The sequence below is a fragment of the Bos javanicus genome, chromosome 18, assembly GCF_032452875.1.
Source record: "Bos javanicus breed banteng chromosome 18, ARS-OSU_banteng_1.0, whole genome shotgun sequence".
NCBI classification, from domain to species: Eukaryota; Metazoa; Chordata; class Mammalia; order Artiodactyla; family Bovidae; genus Bos; species Bos javanicus.
The window spans coordinates 42040982-42056310 of NC_083885.1; the positions used below are offsets into that span (position 1 = coordinate 42040982).

Below are 15329 nucleotides of genomic sequence, written 5' to 3' on the forward strand. Positions count from 1 at the left end.
TCAAGGGCTCAAAAGGCCATCAAAGGAACACCATCTCAAGGACCCAAGCAGCAACTTGAACTCAAAGTCATCCATCTCTGGGAGGTCAAGTTCTGAACAAGACCCTCCTCCAGCCACCTGCCCAGGTGAGGCATCTGCGAGGGGCTCCAGACAGTCAGGCAGGTGATTTTTCTAATCTGAGTTATTTCCCTCTCTCTGTCTCTCTCTTACCAAAAAGCCAGAGCGGTGTACTGTACTTAGTACTCCCACTGTACTAAGGGAGAAGGTGGACCTCACATAGCGAGAGGTAGCCCCTGGGGACTGCCACGGGATGCTCAGCGATGCATCCCCAGTGCTGCCCGGCATGGGGCATTGAGGGCTGGAGTTCCTGATGTGCTGTGCCCTGAAAACGGTGTCCCAACTTAAAAAAAAAAAAAAATGTGGTTTTCTTCCTTCTCAGGAATTCTAATATTCAAAGCCTTTTTTCCACCTGCTAATTTTAGAAGTCCTGCTATTCTTTGGGAGGAGAATGGTGTGAAAATCAAGCATAGTATCCAAAAATAAAAGAGTAGATCTGTTTCAGGGCGTGCAGCATATTTAACTGAAAAGCAACTCCAGATATGCCACTTTCTATCGAGTCTTTAATACGTTTTCCAATTTTTCCAGAATATTTTAGCTTCAGAAAAGGCAAGGATGAACTTCCTAATCTATGAATATTTTTGCGACTGAAATGGGCACCCAAAATTATTTCTGGATTGTGAGTGGGGATCTTTTCAGAATGTGATGCCAGGTGATCACTCAGGATGTGAGTCACTGGTGCGCTTCCCAGGGCCGCACAAGATGGATTACAAGTTTCCCTTTGGGACCTGGAACACGTTCCCAGGTGAGTGAACTGACACAGTGCTCTTTCTCCGTGGACCCTGAAGGTGGACTTCATGGCATGCTTTGCAAGTCTCCCATCTTCACTTAAAAAAAAAAAAAAACAACTTGTGATCTAAGGAATTCATTTGTTCTAGACCCACCGAAACTGCGGAGTGGCTTGTGGTCCAGTCTGCCCTCCACTCCAGTTCTCAGGTCTGAAGCTCTCCTGAATGGCCCAACGTGATGACTAGGGGAGCTTAAAGAAAGGATACTGGAAGGCTACCTGAAGACCCCAGCCCACGACTCCTCCAGCCTAAGAAGCCAGAGATTTGTGACAGAAAGTTAGAACTGTGTGTCAAGCCCTTCATGCAAACAATAAATATTACTTCTGCTCATAATCGGACTTTTCTCCAGCATCGTCTTTGAATGTTGAACCTTTTTCAATTAATTAAAAACTATGCACTGCAGAGTGCATATTTTATCAGCCCTCAGCTGCTTAAGTGTCTAGAAAAGACCAGGCAGTTTTTCTTTCTTTCTTTCTTTCCTTTTTTTTTTTTTTCCAGGCAACCCAGAGCAAGTACTTGCAAGGGTCATATCTTTTTAATTATCTTTTCTCTCTTTGATTAATTATTCCGTCTGACAATAGCGTGTTTCTAATGCTATTCACCTGCCTTTGATGATTGACAACTTTTCTGTCTGATTCAGAGCAAACAGCTGCTGCCACAATCTCCTAGCAACCCGGGTGTGATGGATGAGCCCCCAAGATGGATGGCTGCAATAAATCATGTCTCCAGCCATAAAACTGAGAAAAGGGGATAAGAAGAAAAGCGAACAAAAAACAAAACAAGGTTTCTTCCCGTGAGTGCACTCAGTTCCTTACCAATTACACCTGAAATGGACTTTGCACCTCTTAATAGCAAAGTTTTTCTAATCAGTAAAAATGGGATGATGCCATTTGTATCAAAGGTGTTTACAATTGTTCCTGCAAACTGGCACTTGTACTCCAATTACCTCCAACACTGCCCAAGTGCAAGGGCAGAGGATCAAAGTTTTGCTTTCTTCCTTGAAGTCTCGGCAAGAAACAATATCATCTTTCTATAGTCAGATGTGATTCCAGACACCAACAAAGGCTATATATCTGATTCCACCCAATTTTTGGCAGCAGCTGGACAACACCAAAAGTGACTCCTAAGTCAGCCTGTGCATAGTGTCAGGCTGCTAATAAAGTTATTTCAAAATAAACAGACACACACACACACACACACACACAAAGTTGCCTGGAGTTGGTGAGTGAATACACCACATTCTCATTTCTTTCCTATTCACGGGAAATGCAGGCTTTTTAACACCTCAGGGAAAAGTTTGTCCAAGAAGCAGCAAGATATGAACATTCAGCCCTTCCACGAATTCTCGATTCTCATTTCTTTAGATAAAAAACGACCCCAGTCTAACTTTCTGTCCCATCATTTTTTAAAATTAATGTCCACACGATAAGTCATACAAGAAGCCCTAAATTTAATTAGCAGACCCAAATAAAGTCACATATTTAATAGAATGCCTGACAATTAAATTTGCTCTATCGGGGCTCTCCTACTGGAGGAGTCCAGCAGGAAGGCCAGCAGTTTCTGTTTCCCTTTTTCCACCGGGAAGCCGGCAGCAGGCCTCTAAAGCTGGACGGGGAATGGTTATTGATGCTTCCCAGCAGCTGGGGGCCTGGGAGAGCCAGCCTGCGTCCCTAAGTCCTTCCAGTAGGTGGGGGTGTCCTGGAGCAGAGCTCAGGGTGCAAAAGAACCAGGAGGGATTAACCGTCTGGGCCTGGAAACAGCTGTCCACATCAGTCCTGCGAGGGTGGGAGGCGGGGTCTGCAGGGGGCCTACGGAGGGTGACCCAGTGCAGACACAAAAGGGGGGAGGCTGCTGGGAGCAGGGGTAGGGGTAGATCATTTTTTATCTGAAATATTCCTGGGACGTGGAAGTCTATGTTTCTTCATTCTCACACAGCTAACCAAGCCAATCGGTAATTTTTTTTTTTTAAATAGTTATATTGTGCTAAGCTTTGTGGATACAGATTTTTATTTTTTTCAAGCATGTCACCGAGTTTTAAAAAAATCAGACAAGGGTCCTGGCTTCGGCAACTACGGCTCTGTTTATATTTTAATGTTTCGTACATGACTGCCTCTGTCGGGGAAGAGAGAGGGAGAGAAGGAGAGAGAAAGAAGTTGCCTGTTAGTGTAAATCACAGATACTTCATTTTCCCCAGTGTCCTTGGAAATTATTCAAAATTAAACCGTCCCTCCTTTACGGGAGGGGGGTGTCTTCTATACTGTAAATGGGAGGGACTGCATCTGGTCAGCAGCAATGATAACCCAAGGCCAATCGATGGAAACACACACACACACAGGCCCCTACCCAGCCTCGGCTCGTCCAACTCTCAAGTTACAGGTTTACACGGCAAGTCTAAATAATATTCAAAATGATAAATGGCACCCTAAGCCCGGCATCCACCATCAATCTTTTTTTAAGGAACATCCATCTTCAATAACGCATGTTTGAATCATGTGAAGCCAGGAGCCCTGAGATTCATTTATACCACCCCTCACAAGCCAGGGCGGCTGAATGATACCTGTCAGCTCTGCTTGCTCGTTTTTTTTTTTTCCCTTGACTACTAAAAGGGGGGGAAAAAGAGAAAAGGAATGCGGGGGGTGGGGGGAGTCAGAAGAGCCTCAGAGGCTGAGCAGTGTGGTTTAGCAGATAATATTAAAGAACATAACCTCGGCGGTGCCTCTGCCAATCTCGTGCCCGCCACGCCACACACCCAGCCATCCATACAAGCAGGTTCTCCTCCCCTCACCCTGCATCTTCTCCCTCCTCCCTCTCCCTCCGCCAAATCAGCAGTGCTCTCTCTGCAAGCCAGCGGTACTGTGTACAGTGGGAGGACGAGGAGGCTGCATCACACGGACCAGGCTTCCCTCCCCTCCCCGTTGTCTGGCTGGGGCCCATATGATAAATGACATATGTCATTCTGTCAGGAGGGAAGGGTGGGTCAGTGATGTATGACTCCGCTGAAAAGGAAATCGACTCTTTGGCATGGCGCAGCTCTTCACCGGGATCTAGTTTCAGAACTCTGAAATGAATTCTCCGACGTTTCAAGTGCATACTTAGGGCAGGCTGATGGGAGGCCTGGGGAAATCACACTTTATCCTCCCCCTGCCCTTCCGATGGCAAGGGAAGAAAAAAAAAAAAAAAAGCTTCTGCCACTGGATACCTGCAAAAGGCCACGCGCGTGTCAAAGTCCCCAGCAGTCACACACCACGGGTTATTAAAAAATGTGACTTTGGGGAAAAAAAAAAAGGGAAAAGAAATGAAGCGGAGTAAGGTTAGTCCTTTTATTTATTTATTTTTTCATGGCAAAGGGCTGACACAAAAGCAAGATAAAAATTAGCATGTTTGAAGTAATCGTCCGCAGCTTGACATCTGCATAGTAAATTTTAAAGGAAAAAAATGTGTCAGACAGCCCAGAGCCGCTTCGCCCTCCCCCCTTTCATTAGCTCACTGCCAGGGTGGCGCTGCTGAACCTCATTACGGCAAGAGGATTTATGAAGCTGAACCCAATGGCAAAGAAAAGGCATCTGTCAATAATTGTAGGGAGCTGCACTCACAGCTTTGAAATCTCATTAAGTATGCAGTTATCAGGCATAAAGATCAAAAACATTACTCAACTCCGACAGAATCTTATGGAGGAACATTAATTAGCAACAGGCCTACAGTACAAAAAAAAAAAAAAAAAAACACACACAGACTTCCTCTCACACCTGCCCAACCCACAAACCTAAAGCAACACTCCCCCTCCCGCCCGAAAAAAAATAATTCCCGGCATCTGAGGCTGATCAAGAACATGAAACAAGAGAGACACACACAGAAAGGAGGAGAGGGAGGGAAGGGGTGGGCGGCGGGCAGGGAGGGAGGGAGGGGAGGGCGGGGAAATTCGGTTGAGAAAGGCTTGGCGGTGAGGAGAGAAAAGGAAGAAGCTGTCAAACTTGAGAAGGATGTCAGCGCTGGCCCTGATTACAGGGGCCTATGGAGTTCTCAGACCTTTTATCATCCTCGCCATCAAAACCAGCCGGGAGTCACCGCAGGAGAGCTGATGGCTGGCCCACTGCAGCCCAGGTCCACGCTGGGACCCCAGACCCGGTCCTCGGCCCCTGCTCACCTTGGCAGGCCGGGATGCTAGGCCCGATGCCCAGGAGACAGGCCCTGCCCAGCGGCCTTCTGCAGCACCCCCACTTCCCTGCCTGGTCTGCAGCCAGCCAGCCCGAGAAAGCAAGGGCCAGACCCGCTCCCCAGGCCTTGGGCACAGGCTAGGGAACCACTGCTGTCAATGAATCTCAGCGCCGTCTGCAAACACCTTTCCCTTCCTCCAGAGAAGAGGAGGATCCGCTTCTCACACATCCACTCTGGCTTATTTTATTTCTGCGTATGCTGATTTACAGACTCGGTCTCTTACAACACACCGAAAAACAAAATATAAAAGCAGAGAATTCACATTCAAGCCGTCAGGCCAACATCAGGGCAGGACACCTCTTGACCTTTGTAGCACGCAGGACAGAGCGCAGCTGATGATGGGGTCAAATGTCCCTGCTAGGGTGACTCCAGGTTATCCATAGGGGGAAAATTAAATAACAGGGTTCCTCTCCCACCACATCCTCCACCTTCTGCAAGAACAATTCGCTTGTGTTTGGAAACATTCCACAAGAATTGTGTGCTCAGAGTCTCAGGCAAACTTATGCCCTATGGTGGCTTGATCCAGGGTAGGTACACAGATATGTGTGTGTATGTGTGTGTGGTGGGGAGTGGAAATGTCAAAAGATCACATGTTTCGGTCCAACAGGCAACGTTGGCCAACTCTGTGGTGGGATGTGCAACAGTCAGGCACAGTCCTCAGATGCCCCATGAAAGGTGTCTAACAGTAGCAATAGTAATAATAATAAAGCATGTATTCTGTGCTAATTTCCTTTATTGCACTGTTACAGAAAGGTGGCTTTTTCTTGTTACCCATAAGCACATGCTCCTATATTCTCTCTCTCTCAGACACACACACACACACACACACACACAAACGCATGGCACTTCCCATAATCCCACACCATGAGGATAAGAAAAGCTATAGCACAACATCTCCTCTGATTTGAAATCTCTACCATCACTCTTCTCTGAGCTCTTCTTCCATTCCTACATCTCTTACTTCATTCCATAGGCCCTCCTAACTGTTTACCTCTCACCTCTCCAGAAGTTAATGGTTACCTTTTCTTCATTAGCCACATCTTTAAGGAAAGGGGAATTAAGATTCCTAGGCAATCAGCCTGGAGACCCCTTCAAGCCAAGGCCCATCCTCTCCAATCACTGACTTTCCTTTGGAATATCAATGAACACATCTCAGATAAATTGTCACCTATGACCAAGAAGAGTTGAGAACACTTGTCTATAAACCAGACTTGACGAGAAGGAATTTTAGCAGGAGTGTTACAATAAGGTGTTTATATTTTTTATGTGCTTACCATATTACCTTTATTATGTGTAACATCAAAGTGATTATAGCAATTACATCTAACAGAATTAATTACAGAACTTCCCATCATCCTGGGATACATAATGCATTAGAGGTAAGGCAAAGAAAGAAAACATCTTGATTGTAGTAACTAACTATTGTTGGTGTGTATTTTCCCCGGCAGCAATGCCAAACCAACAGCAGCTTTCAGGACGATGGAGAGGGAGAGTTTTAATTGGAAAATGAGGTATATTTTCTTTAAATTAAGTAACGCTTTTGCCTAATGATATGTTGGTGCTATTGGACATGTAAAATCAATTTCATTTTTTAAGTATAAATCTTTAAAAGGTGCTGGTTAATCCACCCAACCAGTGTTACTACATAAAGGAGAAAGCACATGGGTAAAAGACTTACAAGTCTTTACGTATGCAAAATAAATTCACTCAAGGCTTCATTAATATTAATTTAAATTCAAAACCCATTTACATTAAATTGTTCATTAAAAATTGCCTATTTTATGCAACATGCATTTCTCAAAGAACTCAGAGGAAACTGAATACATAGGACTAGATTTAATGATGGGGATAGAAAATCAAAAGTAAATGAATTGGAGTCATTTCATGTATATTACCAAACAGCCCTTTACTCTCCAAGAGATGGGTTCCAGTTTGGGGGACAGACAAGCTTTCAGAGTAGTTTGTTTTCTGCTATTATAAACTTGCAAACCTGACCTTCTGGTCTACCCAAGAGAAAGACGAAAACAAGAGACACTGGTGGAATGGAAACCAGACTGGGGAAGGCAGCAGGTACCACCGAGAAGCCCACCTGGACTCCGAGCATTGGCAGTTAGGCTTGCTCTCTAAAAAGGTACATGAATGAGCATTTGTTAGCACCCATCTTGGCCCAGAATTAGGAGTTTCTCTCCCCGATTCACTCCGCCCCCTGCAATCCTTTATTCCCAAAGCAAGGGAATCAGGAAGATGATGACAAGGAGTTGGTAAGTTCCTTGCTTTGGCTCCCAACCCTCGAAGACAATCTGAACTTACACTGTTTCCCCAACAGCTGTTCTGGATGAAGAAAACACAGTCATAATTAATAACACGTGTCCTGACAGTATGAATTAATAATTTATCATTAAGCCCAAACAAATTTAAATTATTCTTCAAGAGCCACACCTTAGCACACTTGAGAAAATAAGGTAAGGAGAGGGTCAAAAAGTCCAGGTAACGTGACCTTTAGAGAAATGCTCCCCCCACCCCATATGTCTCTCGGGCCACTTTTGTTGAAATACTAAAATAATTTACAAAATTGAAAGTAATTAAGCCCAAGAATCTAAGTGCTGATCAAATCAAGTGTATGTGCTCAAAATGTCTTCTTTTTTAAATGGGGCTTATAAAATATTCAATATTTGGTCAAGGACACTATGTAATCTTTCTAATAAAGATTCCTAAATGTGGAGTATGACAGTTGTTCAGGCAAGTGGTCATAAGAAGATTATGTTCTATTACTGGTGTTTTTTCTCAGCTTCTAAAACTGCATAGCATGTTTCTAGTCACAAACAGTAACCTGAATTTTTACACCCATGTCTAACATAAATGTTTACAAATGTTGAAAAATTAGAGAAAGCTACCAAATCTATGTATCCATTCCTTACAATCAGGTATAAGACTCAAGAAAGACAGGAAAAAAAACATATTCATAGCCATTGTTTAGTAGGATTTGAAAATTAATTTAATGACTAACTACAAATACTGGAAACTAGAATTAATCTGTCTGAATTTTTTTTTAAGGCTTACAGACATTTAAATGCATGTATCAGGACACTTTATCAACCTAACATAAAATTGTCATCTTATCTTATTATATGACTATTTTATGCATGTGTCAAAAGAATTTAAAAATGACTGCCTGTCTATTGAGTCTAATTACAAGTGCACATTATCTGTCTCGATGTACCAGTCCATATCATTGTTACCAAATACAATATATTGTATTCACCTTTCATTTTTTAACTTTAGACAGAGAAACCGCAATTTGGAACATAACTAGAACACATACACACACTGAACACCTGAGAAGGTCCAGCGTGATACCACCGCTATGTTCTGTCCTGTTTCCCTACAGGCTACGGGGTGAGGTTCCAGGGGTGTTACAAAACAGCTTCTCTGAAAGGCCTCCTAACCTGGGCTGGATGCAGACAAACACAGAAAGTAGACACACACCCTACCTTTTTTTTTTTTTTTTTTTTACTACAAGACTAAAGCTATTTTTATAGTTTGTCCAGTGATAGGCAGGAATAAAAATGGGCCAGCAGGAAAGCCTCACAAACTGTGCTCGGCTAACTGGCCTGCTCCTGTTATTAAAGATGGCTGTGGGGCACCCACCCGAACCAGGACTCCCATCCTCTCCCTGCTCCTTCCCTGCCTGCATCTGCAGCCCTAGCCCCAGCCTGGCTCTGCCAGATGCCAGGAAAAAGGAAAGATGCCACGTTGCCCTCCAGAAGCTGATCCTTCCCCTTCCAGAATCCCAGAAGTGGAGGGCGGGGAACCAGGGGTTTTCATTCTGGGAACTCACCTGGGTTTCACGGCATTTCCCCTGGCCCTGAGCAGTCACCTTTCATTCTAATCACTTTACAAAACAATCTTTAGTTTAAAAAAAGAGGGAAAACGCAGACTTGTGAGGCAATTTGGGGAATAACTGCTGATACATCAGTTATTGACTACCTGGCTCCCACTTATGAGCGCGCTCAAGGCAAAACCGAGAACAAAATGACAACATCAGCCGCTCACAATCAAGGCTGGCCCTGGAGAGCACTGAAGCTCTAACTGACAGTTGTCAAGATAATGGGGGCACAGCAGCCAATTCTGGAAGCTTCTCTCCCCTACGTGGACGTCCAGGGGAATGGCCTTGGCTCCTGCCCTCTTTGTTTCTCTCCTCCAGCTTCTCAGTTTCTCTTTTTTAAAATTTACATTGTTCCTTTCGTTTTGTAGGAAAAGGGGGGAGGGAGAATCACAGAGTGATCAAAACCAGTCATTTTGTCACCTTGCTACCGGGTAGAATGTCTATCCAAAGGAGAGATGTGTGGCAGGTTTTGAGAGCAAATGAATTCCCAAAGCTGAGGCCGAAATGCCTTCCTGAATGATCCATGTGCTTCCAAGAGGGAAAAGCTCCTCTCCGGAGCTGCCTGATATGTGGACGAGACTTAGGAAGGTTAGGATGGTGGTACGTGGGCCTCGCCACGTGTGCCATCTTCTAGTTCGTCCATGTCTACCCACAAAGTAAAACCTCCAGGCCTCGCCACCACAAGCTCAACCTATTCCTTGGGGACCCGCAGTGATTTGTTACTCCAGCAGGTCCTAAGGGGTCCAAACCACTTTGCCAAAAGTCAAGACGCTTGAAGGTTTACCTTTGCAATACAACTGCCTAAGAACTCCTTGGATGGTTTTTCTCTTTCACCAAATAAGACTCAAAAGGTCAATGACAAGTTGTTGTTGCTTGTAGGATTTTCTTTCCTTTTTTTTTTTTTTTTGGCCAGGGGCGGGAGGAGTTTAGGCAAGGGCTTATTAAGATTTTACACTTCCTTCCAGAGAACAAATAAGAATAAAACGAGATCTGCTATTAAGTACTGCTTGAACTTCTTTTCTGCTATTTTCAAAAAACATACTTACTGAAAAACAAACATTACGCGTAGGAGACAAAATGGTCGTTTTACCTGAAGGACACTGGCCTCTGTCACCCCGCTGCTCTCTGAGCTTCTACGGGTAACGACATTTGTCCAGCACAAACGTATAGCCCTTTGAAATTACACGCCTGGAGAAAGGAAACTCCTGCCCAGGTTTTTCCTTGGCAGGTGAAGAAATTTCTCTCTTCCCTTTGAGAAAAGACACTCAGCCATGCATAATTTCTATCAAAAAGAGAAAATCCTGAAGTGCAGAAATACGTCTTTTCAGGGATTCTTGGAGCCTGCCTTGGCCTTCTGGAGAGCAGCGCTACATTTGGCCTAGATGTAAAAACTGTGCACCTGTGTGCTACGTCTGCACACTCTCCCCAGCTCTCAGCCCTTTGTGGTTGTTATTCTACCCCAGACCATTAAAAGGGCCCTAATTCCTATGACATGATTATCCAGGTACCAAAGCCCATTTGTCACCTGCAGCAGAAAATTGAGTTAATGCACAACTAAAGGCAGCCAGGACTGTGTAATATCAACTTGATTACATCAAACTAGCTGCAAACCTAATTCTGCGGGATGACACTGCGTCGAGCTTGTCATCTCCAATCATTAAAGCTGTCAGAAATCCATCAGGTTTACAGCTAATTAGGTGAACACTAATGAAGCTGGCAAAACAACTTTTCTTTTTTTATGGCTGAGCGGACCTTTCAGTTTGGAGGGGGAAAAAAATTCTTGAGTCTTCTCAAGGTTGCTGGGACTGGATTTCCAGTTACCAATCAGCAGACATCTTTCTTTTTCCCACTCTCTTTCTCTATCAGTACAAAGCAATCAATTTGTCATCACTCCCAGTATGCCACAAAAGCAGGCATGAACCTTATAACTTGCAGCTGTGAGAACTGAAAAAGGAGGGAAAAAAGAAAAGAAAAATGGGAAGTTTTTTGCCCATCCAAACAAACAAACAAACAAACTCACACAGCACACATACTGGCCTGTGTATACTTATCACCAGCCTGGATGTGGAAGGTTTTTTTTTTTTTTATCCCTCCACTCTTAAATAAGTAGCCCTTCAGACATTCCCCACCCCCTCCTCCACACGTCCATTAGGCAGAGGCATTCTGATAAAGTAAATCCAAAACCAGGGTATGGGAAAGAAAAAAAGCACTCACGCTGCCAACTTCTGATTGACCATTAAGCTATTGATGAATGTGCCTGTCAGGAGAGAGACAATTAAATCAAATATGAAACAAAGTCGTTTTGACGGGTCATTTTGATAGAGCAAAACCATTCTTCCAGCTCCTATTAGTCCTGCAGTCAAGTTTTTATATAATGAACATTTCTTAACTGACCTGAGATTTCCTGGCTGGCATTTTTTAAAGGTGCAAAAAGGTTAGTGAACAGGTTGCTTTAAAAAAAAATAAAACCAACAGCATACTTCCTCCTCCTCCTCTAATATTTTTAGCAGAAAGTTATCAAATACGAGTCTCAGATTGGCAAGGTGGAAGAGAAAGATGAAGCAACGGCGGAGAGGGCTCTAAACCAAATGTAAAGATGTGATCACATATGGTTCATTTGATTGAGGCAGAGAGATACCTTCAAATGTACATCCAAAAAGGAAAGGAAAAAAAAAAATTTCAAAGACTGGAAGCAGCCCAAGACACTCCTACTGTCCAACTTTGTAAAGGAGTCCTCCAAACTTTGAGAGTTTATTTTGAGTAGATAAGCTCATTGCTTGAGCTTGGAATTTAAAGTAGAAGATGGGATGGGCAAAAAAGCACCAGCCAGAAGGTGACTTGAGAGGTGGCACCCTCCCTACAACCACGACTGTGATTTTCAAACTTTGTAAATTTGGGTAACTCTGAGGACAGAGCAAAATCGGCAGCATATGCCCCAAACCAAGTCTGTTTTCTTCAACAATTTCTTTTGGACACTAACAGGTCAGTACATTTCTGGGAGAAGAAAGAACAGCGTTCTCTCTCTGTGACCCTGTGTGAGAAGACTCAAGTTCAGAGTGCAGCCAGTGTGTGAGCTCCACTGGCAATGCCCGCTGAAGCCATGGAAGTGACCACCACCATCATTCCCACTGCCACTACAGGCACTCACCGGTGGCATGGTTACAGTGCCTTCATCCCAGAAGGGCGCCAGGCAAAGCCCTGACCCTGCTCCCTGTCCTCCCTTCTTCCACAAAAAGAACAGAAAAGAAAGGAAGAGAAGAAAAAAAGAAATGAACCTCCACTCAACCCTCCCCTTCAGGCAGCATCTGAACCTCTGCACATCTGAGTGTTACTCATATCAAAATACATCCCGTCCATATGTGGTCCTCTCAGCAGTCCGCCCCAAATCCCAGAAGTTGCACTGACAGGGCCCGAGTGACGTCACAGAGCTTGGCCTCACCATTTCGAGTGATTTATTGATGTTTATTGGGAATGAATAGATCAAAGGCAGCAGCATGACGGGCGATCAATCAGTCATCAAATCAAGGGTGGCAAAGGGCCAGAAACCCTTCTTCCAAGCAACATGCCCCCAACTGACATTATTGCAAAATAATGTTATGTGTGTGGGTTTTGTTTTGCTTTCAATGATGCTTTTTCCAGAAAAGAAAAAAAAAAAAAAAATCGGCTCAGTCTTAACAGGAGTTGACACTCCTGGAAAAAAAAAAAGAGAGAGAAAAAAAGGAGCGGGGTGGGGGGGTGGTGGGGGGCGGCGAAGAAAGTACTCAGATACGTCCCAGAACTAAGTGCCAGGAGGAAATGAGGATGGGAGAAGCAGTAGAAGGAGAAGGTGGGGGTGAGCGAAAACAAACCAGGGTAAAGAGAACGCCAGCATCTAACATCGCCTTGACAGTCATCTGACAATACCCAGACCCTGTGCGCTCTGGTTTCCACCGCTGTGCCCGGTTTGGGCCCAATAAATGAAGAATCAATCGGATTAGCAGTAAGGTGGCCAAAGGGACCCACTCGCTCACTCGTTCGCTCTCTTTCGCTTGGCAGACACCGGGCAGTCCCCCGCCGGCCGGCCGCGAGAGGACACAGAAGGTGTCCCGGGGAACTCAGGTGACCCCGCCCGCCCCCCACAGAAAGAGACAGAAGAGGGCTCCTTCCCACCCCCTCGGCGGCCAGGCGGGGAGCAGAGGAGGCAGGACTCAGCCCCGCTCAGTTCGCCGCGGGCGAGCGCGGTTCCCGAAGTGGGTGCGAGCGGGAAGGGGAGCAGGGGGGCGGCGGCAGAGCGCAGCGGGGCGTCCGGGGGGCGCCGGTCCGCCGGGCGGGCGCACGCACCAGACAGGAGAGCGGTGAGAAAGCCCGGCGCCCCGGAGTTACTCTGCGTGGCCAGAGCGAGAGGGGCAAGGAGCGGGGCAAGGAGCGGGGTCGCCGCCGGCTGGAGACGCGGGGCGAGGAGAGGAAGAGGAGGCGGAGAAGAGGAGGAAGGGGAAGCGGCTCGTACCTGCTGCGCGCCGGGGCGCCTGCTGCTTCCTCCTCGGCATGATGCTCCTCCGGCGACTGCCACTGCCGCCGCCGCCGCCGCCGCCGCCGCTGCCGGGCTGAGAGGGAGGGAGGGAGGGGCGGCGGGCCCGCGGGGGGGCGAGGCGGGCCGGCTCTCAGCCTCCCCCCCGGAGAGCGGCCGCCCGCAGGATGCTGCTGCGCCCCGGCTCTCCGCGTCCCCCCCGCTCCGCGCTCCGCCGCGATCCCCGAACGTGCGGAGGGAAGAAGGAGGGCGGGCGAGGGAGGCGCGGGGAGGGAGGAGCGCGGGGGGAGGAGGAGGCAGAGGAGGAGGAGGTGGTGAAGGAGGAGGAGGAGGAGGAGGACCGCGCTGCCGGCGGAATGGGAAGTTTGACAAATCGCTCCAGAGGCCGGAGGAGGAGGGGCGGAGAGGAGCGGCAGCCCTGCCCCCCCCACCCCCCGCCCCGTCCCCAGACGAGGTGCGCGGGGTTCGGGGCCGGGGGGCGGGGAGTGGGGGGAGAAGGCGGGCAGAGGGGTGGGAGGAGGCGCACCGGAGCGGCCCCGGCCGGTGAAGCCCGGGTCCCCGCCCCCGGGCAGGAGGGTCACGGCATCGGTGGGGGCGCTCAGCCGCCGCCGCCGCCGCGGCCCGGGGCTCAGCGGTCCAGTCTTCTGCCCGCGGCGCGGCTGGAGCGGCGGCGTCGGCAACAGGCAAGCTTAAAGGAAAAGGAGATGATCGTGTCACTCGCCCGCCCGCGGGGGCGCCGCGCCCCCACTCCCGGCCCCGAGCCTGTCTAGGACCCCCGCCCAGTCCTGGGAGGGGGTGCCGCCCCTCCGCCTCCGCCCCTTGCGCGCACGCAGGGGCGCGGCGCCGGCTCGGCCGAGCCTGTCCCGGGGCACTAGCTACTCCCGCCTGCCCCTCTTCCCCACCCGGCCTCGCCCCCTGGCTATCCCCCGCTGCCACTCCCGGGCCGTACTCCTTTCCACATGCCGCGTCCAAAGCCCCCAGCTCAGACCCCGGGCCTGGGCCCGCGCACCCCGGGGATGCCAGGGCCCGCGGGCGGGCGCCGGCGCCCTCGGGAGAGGAGGCGGGCGCGGGTTGGAGCGGGTGGGGGCTGCTCTCAGACCCCGCGCGCCTCCCGAGCTCCTCCCCCGGGACCCGCCGCCGCCACTTCCCCCAATTTTTTTTTTTTTTTTTCCCGGGCAAACTTTCCCGGGCCCGTCCCGGGGGTGGGCGAGGGAGGGGGTGCCTCTTAAGTTTCCTCTCCAGACTGGGAAGATCACGGTACCTCCACCCCGTCCCTCGCCCCCTAGGCGCCGGACCGCGCCCCCAACCACGGGCTCTGGCAGATCTGAGGGCGGGACGGGGGCGGGGGCAGGAGCTCAGACTCTCAAGCCCATCCCCCGCTCCGGGGCGCCCCGAGAGGGGCTACCGCGCCCAGTGCCTGGCCTTCCGGCAGTATTGGGCAAAAAGAATTGATTATTGATTGGGTGATTGGGGTCGCCGAGGCTCGGGCCAGCCCGGCGGATCGTGGAGAGGAGGAGCTGGCAGGGCTGAGTTGGCAGCGGGGCAAAGAGGGCTCACTTACTGGCGGCCGCGAGGGCGCGGGTGGGCCGGAGCTCAATGGGACGACCCCAGGGCAGCGGCGGCTGAGCGGGAGCCGGAGCCGGAGCGGCGCGGGCGGCGGCGCATCGATGCGCTGCGGGCTCGATTGCGTCTCCCTGGGCCAGCTCTTGGGCCGGGAATGGGGCGGCAGCGGCGGGGCTGGCTCCGGGCGCTGCCGGGCGGCGGTGGCGGGAGTGCGGGGGCGGCCGCCAGACCCACGGCCCCTTAGGCGGTGCTG

General features: G+C 49.0%; 1 protein-coding gene across 1 annotated transcript in view; it reads right to left on the bottom strand.

Moving 5' to 3' along the window:
* The window catches only part of TSHZ3 (teashirt zinc finger homeobox 3), a 69680-nt gene extending 56105 nt beyond the window's left edge, over positions 1-13575 (bottom strand). Inside the window, exon 1 of the mRNA XM_061387880.1 lies at positions 13493-13575. Within this exon, the coding sequence (XP_061243864.1) occupies positions 13493-13532 (40 nt within the window). The 5' untranslated portion in view covers positions 13533-13575. The remainder of the gene's footprint in view (positions 1-13492) is intronic.
* Positions 13576-15329: the final 1754 nt, after the last annotated feature.